Source organism: Daucus carota, chromosome 7 (genome assembly GCF_001625215.2).
Source record: "Daucus carota subsp. sativus chromosome 7, DH1 v3.0, whole genome shotgun sequence".
In the NCBI taxonomy this organism is placed as follows: Eukaryota; Viridiplantae; Streptophyta; class Magnoliopsida; order Apiales; family Apiaceae; genus Daucus; species Daucus carota.
Genome location: NC_030387.2, coordinates 20,356,206 through 20,364,689, shown reverse-complemented (window position 1 = coordinate 20,364,689; position 8,484 = coordinate 20,356,206). Strand labels below are relative to the sequence as shown.

At 32.0% G+C, this 8,484-nt stretch overlaps 1 protein-coding gene across 1 annotated transcript; it reads right to left on the bottom strand.

Moving 5' to 3' along the window:
- Positions 1–656: 656 nt before the first annotated feature.
- LOC108194161 (uncharacterized) lies at positions 657–4,423 on the bottom strand. The gene is made up of 6 exons (XM_017361069.2): positions 4,198–4,423; positions 3,338–3,531; positions 2,578–2,658; positions 1,829–2,068; positions 1,330–1,407; positions 657–1,238 (listed from the first exon to the last, which is right to left on the bottom strand). Exons 1-6 carry the CDS (start codon positions 4,310–4,312, stop codon positions 978–980), a joined length of 969 nt encoding a protein of 322 aa, XP_017216558.1. The 5' UTR covers positions 4,313–4,423; the 3' UTR covers positions 657–977.
- Positions 4,424–8,484: the final 4,061 nt, after the last annotated feature.

The window sequence follows — 8,484 nt, the reverse complement described above, 5'->3', positions numbered from 1 at the left end:
AAATACTTGCCTCTCAAAACACTTGTATATATACATATATATTTACACGTATTATCGATTTTATTTTCACTATAACTCAAGTATTATTTATTTTAAACTCGGTTTTAATTAAATTTTGTTTGAGTAATTATGGTTATCTTAACAGATGTTAGCTACATTGATATAATTCCTACCACGTAAATAATTTTCGTCTACAGATTTTTAGACAATTAACCGAATGTACACCTGATTTAAAAAATAAATTCAATGACCAATTTGATATTTTAATCTGACTTGAATGATTAACTTGAAATTTTAAATTGACTTGAGCAACCAACTAGATAATTTAGCATGTACTAATAGTTTCAAGTGACATTATAAGTTTCTTATAACTTTATTTGGCGTTCCAACTTCCATATGGGCTCAGAGGAACAGGTGTCCCTAATTTGTTCACAGATTACAAAACAGGGCCAAGTTATGTATACAAGGAAGAGCTTGTCAGGAACAGGTGCCTGGCCACTAAGGAAAGAGAGAATGAAATTTACAAACGAACCAACTCTGGAGAGCATCGAGCGACTAGTAAAGGATTCTAAGATGGTATTGTTATTAATGAGACAGGGAAGATGGAGATAGAGGGACTAAGAGGTGAATGCAGTTGATCACTAAAAATGATGACATTGACAATGATGATGAGTGACACTCTAAAAAAAGGACAAGCTCATTAAACGCATATTCTTCCTTGATTTGTTCTTCAATCAAATAAAGACCAAACAGAACTAAAACAATGTCAATCAACTTGCAATGAAAGACATAGTTTAACAAAGTAAGCTTTACAAGCTTGCTCAGTGTACCAAAACCATTTAGTTCCAGAAAAATTTGCAAGCTTGGTTTCGAAACATATCCTGATTCCAGGATCCAAAACAACCAGTCTGAAAGCGACAATTGTGTATTTTACAAGCATGATTCTAGGAGAGAATTCTCCAGTAAATAGGTACTGGTTAACTTTGGCTGGCACCGACTAGCCGTGAGGAGCGCCGGGTTGTCCTCGTTTCAGATTTGACTGTGCAAGTCTGAGAGGGACCAGATCCACTAGTGTCGTCCTCAGTTCTGCCGCGTCTCTGCTTCTTCCTCCTGGGGGGTTCAGGAGGTGGTTCATTCTGAGAGTTCCCATTTTGCAGCTCCTCCTCATGTACAACAAATTCACTTTTGGGCACTGTATAATCCCATTGTGTGCCACAACCGGGACAGATCCTCTCCGCCTGCAGATTATATGGGTTGTAGATGATTTGACAAAGACCCTGTAGTTCAAATTATTGGGAAATGTAACAGCGGGAAAATTAGACATATTACCTTTCTTTGGGAAAATTTCCTGGTCAGACAGTAGTTATGGATGCGAACAGAACAACTTCCATTTGAACATGGATCTGCCTGAAAACAACCATCGACAGCAAATATTTATCAGAGTCATCTAAGGGCTGAAAATGTTATCTAAACCTTTAATATCAAGTAACACTCCATATACAAAACTACCAAGTGAGAAATAAGTGAGTGACATGTAAGAAACAAAGGGATTTCTAAGCAACTAATGAACAGGTTAAGGGATATGTTGAGCACTAAAATGTAAATTTGGTCAATATATCATGTGCTTAGAAACTCTTGCTCTTCATTACTGGAAATATTTCTGTACAGGAATTTCAGAAATCCATTAGATGTGATATTGCTAATAAAAAGAACAAAAGGTAATGCATTTTTAATATAAAAAGAAAAACATGGATTTTCAAAACTCTAGAGAGCTCATATAAAGTAAAAATACTCATCCAGTCCTCAAATATATGGTGAAAAGAGGGACCTTCACTCCAGCTTCATTACAGACATCACAAGCAGGAACATCATTACTACGAAACCAGCTCCTTAGGTCCAAAAAGGATCTAACACCAAGCCCAATCCTACCATCTGAGGTTGCACATAGCCATTTATCACGTACTAGCTCATCAAGAGTTCGTTCCTTCTGGGACAAAGAAAAATTTCTGAAAGCAGCAGGAACCTGAGATGAAACACCCTGCGACTCTGGTCCACCTCCATTAGGAACCTAGATACACCAAAACATTCTAAGAGAAACTGCAACAATCAATATTCAAGGTCTATTCTCAAGTTGTGTTGCGAAGTTTTATTTGATAATAATTATAACTTTGCAGCTAAATTAAGCCCTAGCTTTTCAGCATGACTACTGACTGGATTAGCTGGAACAGCATGATCAAAGAAAGAATAGGGGCAAGATATATACCAGATAAGTAAACTAAAATATAAAGAGAGAGTTCTGGGTTTTTTGGTCAAGAACTTAATAAACACACATTATGTCTACTTCAGAGAGGATTTTTAACATCCCACACACATATATAGCCTTCGGCAATAGAACTACCAAAGAATTGTGCAAATTCATTATTGTTGCAAGATTCTTTATTGTATTAGATATTAATCAAACAAGGTAAATGAGAAATCACAAATTACAGGGTGGATATTTGTAAGTGAAACATAAAAATGTACACATTTATGGATTCATGCTCATGGAAATATTTTAGATAAGTAAGGCATAAGTACCTGATTTTCCAACCTTGTATTAAGAGCATCAATATTGGTAATGCTGCCTTTTGCAGTATCATCTTGTATAATTGCTTCGATCTGATATTTAGTGCTTGCATGTCAGAAATAAAAACAGGCTACTAATAAAATGGTTCTCCGGATAAAGTGAAAAACTAAAAGTGTTCGACACATATATAATTGGATATAATAGGTTCCTATGTCTGACACATGAGAATACCTAAGCAACTATATTAGAGAGCAGACACAACCCATGACCTTATACATCCAATAGTATGCACTTTGACCTCTAATAAGTACTAATATTGCTGCATCAGCAGCGTGAGGCAAACTAGTACCACTCATACAAAAAAATTGCTTACCCAGAGATGCTTATGTATTTGCATCTAATAGTAAGACAGTATGAGCTGAAATAGGTAGAATTCCAAAGTCTAAATAGGTAACCATCTCATAGATAGTATAAATCTTAAATGCATTAACTATTGATATATTACAACTTTAGAAATACATTTAAACACTGGATAATTTATCCTTGTGAAATATCTTGTTGACTATGAAATAAGGCATGATCGGGAATCTTTTAAAACAACTTAGTTTCTCAAACCATGTACTTTCTTTATACAATTTCTCCAGCTAATAGATTCTTACCAGATAAAAGTACAAAGTTAAGCAGTAACTATAAGTGTGGCGTATTAAACAAATCGTACAAACATTCAAACTACCAAAAATGCAAATAATGCAGAGGTAGACCAACACTTACAATTCCTTTATAAAAAGCAATTTGAGGAACCGTGTACTTAGTGCCAAGCTTGGACTGTTCATCTGCAACATTGTTAACCACTCCATAATACACCGTGCCATCATACTGGTTTCTGAACGCACGTAACTCAAATTGAACATAAGCAAGACATGAATTTATCTTCTTGAGGTAATCATGGAACAATCTATCATTATCTGGTAACAAAAAAATAGAAAACAATCAATTAACAAAGTTTGTTACAATCAAGAATTACTAATACATGTAGTTCCCCCAGTCACCAAGTATAACCACACAGGACAATCTTCATTAATAGTTTAACAAAAACAAGTCCCCGTGATTATGATAAACAAAAATGCGAAAACAGGTGACATGGACTTAAGCTAGAGACTTTTCCATGTCATCAAATTCAAATACGTATAGAAGGTTGTGTCTGAAATAATTGATACACATTTTCATCTACTTCATTTGATCCACTGAAAACTCCAAACAAAAGGTAATGAATAATATGGAAATTCTAAAACTTAAAATAACAGATAAAAATCATAGGGAAAAATCCAATCAATGTCTCGACTCTTCTTTCATGATTAGTTTCACAAACAAAGAGTTACAAACATGGCATTTACTTGAGCAAGATACTTATCCATGTCACCAAATTCAATCACTTTTATAAAGTTGTGGTCTCTGATTATCGTAATCTCTTAATATACATTTTCATCTAATCCTCAAAATAATCCATTGCAAAACTCCATACAAAAGGCAATAAGTAATTAAAAAAGAACATCATATCAAAGATACCCAGCAAATAAGTCCACATAACAATGATAATAAAAGAGTTGCGGGTGTAAAAAAAAGATATGGACCTGATCTATTGGCAGTGATTTTAGTAAAAATGGAACGAAACTCAGATTCCTTGAGAGGGCCTCGGGATAAGAGCGACTGAATGAGCGTGTGGTGTCTCCAGCTTAACGACGACATCTGTACACAACGCAAACCAAACCTTCTTTTCTTCCTTTCTCTCTTCCTAAGAGTAAAACCCTAGATTTCTCCGATTTGGGGAAAACCAGCTGATGGCGGGAAACGATAACATCCAATCTTTTAATATGTAGGTAGTTCACGTCAAAATATTAAAAATAAAAAAATAATATAGGTGGTAAATAAAAATAATATTTTGTTATCACTTTTGATTTAATATTATTTGCTTTCTTGTTAAAACAACTCAATTAAATCATTGTCATAATATATTTTTGAACTTCTTCAAACAGAAATTAAATTTATACTCTAGTAATTTTTTTTAAAAATAATAAATAATCACATAACTATAAAAGTTTGTCATAACATTGTTTTAAGAAAATTGAACATTAAATTAATAACTGAATTATTATATAATATAATTTTTAATGTGATTTTCTAATATATACTAATACGCGGTGAAGCGCAAAATTCAAAATTGAAATCATGAAATAAATTTAGTAAATTTTTCTTAACAATTTAAAATAAATTAAATATTACTGCTTACAAATTAATTTAGCACTCAGAAATTTTTAATTTATTTTTATTGTTAACTTATGTTTAACATATATTATTTTGTTAAAAATATAGAACAAGTTCGGCCGACAATTCGTTTCCAATATCATCGAATATGATCGGAAGTCTACCGACGGAGAGTGCAATAGTATCGGTATGATTGATAGAGATAACGTTATTATAAGTCATTTGTATGTGATTAGAGTGGCCGTCAGCAATTAATTCACTTTCAATAACAATTAATTCACTTTCAACAGAGGCTTGGTTATTGCGCACGTCAACGTCAACGACGGAAGTATCGGCTTCTCCAGTTTCAACGGAGCATCGACACCGGAGCCATTTCTGACGACGCCAATTGCATTATTAGTTTCGTTGACAGAAATTTCATTTGTACATTAAGTAGTTGATCTAAGATTTGCTAGGACGATTCTAAAGAGCATAACATCAACAATATCGCATTGCTGTTATTCTCCCTTTCTTTATATTCTAAATATGTATTGTTCAAAATTATTATGTAAATGAAGGTTATGTATGCTTTCAAAATCATGTTGTTATATTGATTTTACGTCTGCAATAAAACGTTTTTATCAAAATATGTATTTTTTTTAAATTTATTTTATTTTATTTTTCATTGATCTTAATAATTATCTATGTGGATATTTCATGCATCGGTAATATGTAGGTATGTATTAAAAATGTGTTACGAGTGGTAATTGAATTTGGCAAATGTTTATAATATTTAATTATCATAATAATGGTATCATTTAACTTTGAACTAGAAAATCTTTTCTTTAATATATAATTATTTATGGGAAAATAGACTTTTTTTGCCACCCAACTTATTATTTGTTTAGAAACCTACCACTGAACTATAATTTTTTTCTTTTTTGTCACTAATGTTAGGTTCAGACTTTTTTTTGTCACTAACGTTAGGTTCGGATTTGATTATTAACACTATGTTATTTTTTTAGTATTATTAAAATATAGTGTTAGTCTGCAATATAATGGCGATATGATATGTGTCTATATCTTTATGTAGTGTCCTAGGTAGTTTACCTTGGAGAACGAGATGGACACGCATTTTGAGACTCCAAAAAATTTCAAAAATTATTTTATTTTATTTTTTCTGAATAAAATTTAATGTTGGTTTTTTTTTCCTTGAAAAAACGTTGGATTTTTTTTTTGTCACTAACGTTATGTTTTGATTTGATTATTAATGATATGTTATTTTTTTAGCATTATAAAAACATAGTGGTAGTCTGCAATATTGTGGTGATATGATATGTGTCTATAACATTATATACAGTCATCTATATGTCTCTTAGCTAGTTTACTTTGAAGTATGAGAGTTTAACAGGCATTTTAGGAACCTAAAAAATTTAGTTTTATGAATTATTTTAAGACTCCACGAATATATAGTATCACTTGACTTTATAGTTCTTTACCACTACTTGTCACGTATTTTAAGCTTCCCACTTTTTATAAATATAGTTCCATAAGTTAATTTTGAGATTTTCTTTCTGAGTAAAAAAATCCATACTCTCAAACTTCCTCTCAAAACCCTAAAAAAAAAAAACCTAAAAAAAAAACCTCTCAAACTTCTTCCTTTTCCCTAACATAGTGTTAATAATCAAATCCGAACCTAACGTTAATGACAAAAAAAAATCCGAACCTAACATTTGTGGCAAAAAAGAAAAAAATTATAGTTAAGTGGTAGGTTTCTAAACAAATAATAAGTTGGGTGACAAAAAAATCTATTTTCCCATTATTTATATAAGGGATTGTTAGATTTGTCATCTGATTGGAATTGCAAGAGTTTAACATTAGAAAAACAATGAACCAAAGGTATTTCTGTGAAGATGTTATAGTTGATATTTTTAGTTTATTAAAAATTAACATAATAATTAAAATTGTATTTTCAGACATACAAAAAGAAGAGTGACAATAATGTATAAAGTGTTTGTAAAGACATTTCATACTCGTTGAAACTAGAGCATGTAATATTAACGGGTCTAATAAGTTGTTTTGAAACTTTTGAGAGTATCAAGTAGTGTAAGTTTGAGATTTGAAGACTCGAAGACGCATTTTGATAACCATTTTGTTGGATTGAGAACAACTTAGGCTAGCTCTAACTAAGAAATACTCCTAGTTAAAAAATTAATTAACATATCAAAAATAAAAAAAATATAGATAATTACATGAAAATATTACTCCAAATCTCCAATCATATCCTTTCCTTACTTATAATTTTAGCCGATATTTGTCGAACCACTATAGATCGGTAGCAATTATCATGTCATCAATTAGTCTCAACGTCCCCTTTTAAATGTTCAGTTTGACTTTTGATCAGTCAAATTGATTATATTTTGACTGAAATTTATATGTATCGTATAATTGTAAAAATTAATAAAAATCATATCATTCGAAAGTATATTTAGCCTATTTTAATATGTAACTTTCAGATTTTAAAAATAATAAAATAAATAATTTGTAATATTTAGTCAAAAATTAATCTGAAAACCAAAATGAACATGTAAAAGGGCACAGATGGAGTATCATATTAAAATAATACATTTTATTTATAACAATTTGAAATAATAATAATATACTATATTTAAATTATAACCGATCAATATAGGTAGTACCATTGAAATAAAATGTATTACAAATTTTATATGAAAAATATTACATAATGTATTATAGATCTAATTTAGTCAATTACTCTATTGAACTCTCAATCGGAGATGTTCTGAAAACTTTTGAAGAACCAAATTCTTTTTTTTGGTATAGTGTATGATACCAGTGGCCGAAGGAGCCGTGTGGTCGAGTCTTTTGACTCCACTTAGCTCATATGTAAAAAAAAAATTACAGCTTTAATTTTGTTTTTTTTTTTTTGATAAGCAGAAGATATATTAGAAACTCAGAAACTCGGACGTTCTTACACGGTGCAGGGTATAACCATACCACCCCAAAAAGCATGAAGCTTACTTGCCAAAATGCCAAACCAAAATAGCAAACTAAGGAGCAAGAAGGACCGAGTAAAGCAAAGGAAAATAGCAAACTACATGAAAATAATGACGCATATCAGCCAGCTAAATGCTAGAGGCACGACGGATTTTCTTCGAGCTCGAAGCAGAAGGAGATGGAAGACTTTCAGGCTGCTTGAAACCCATTTCAGCAAATAGAAGAATGAGATAATGGGCTTGTGATGATACAAAAGCAAAGATTAGTCCCTCGAGGCCCAGAAGAATTTGGTGGTAAGCCTGTTAATACCACCCTTAGCCAGATGGTCTGCCTCATCATTTAATTCCGAGGGAATGAAGTTGAGACAAACAGAATTATCGAGCAGCTTCTGTACGTCGAAATCCGGAATTAGCAGGGGAAAATCCACCTGAAGACCTTGAGAGAAGGCATTTATGGCAACTGTGGAGTCAGTGCAAATAACAACCTTGTCATTGGGCGAGCAAATTGATCGTAATTTATCCAAAATGTGAATTAATGCAAGTACTTCCGCCTCATGCACATTAAAAGAGTTAGATGGACCAGAGAAGCAATAAAGCAATTTCCCAGTGTTGAGCTTTATTATGCCACCCACTCCTCCACAGTTATTGACCCATGCAGCA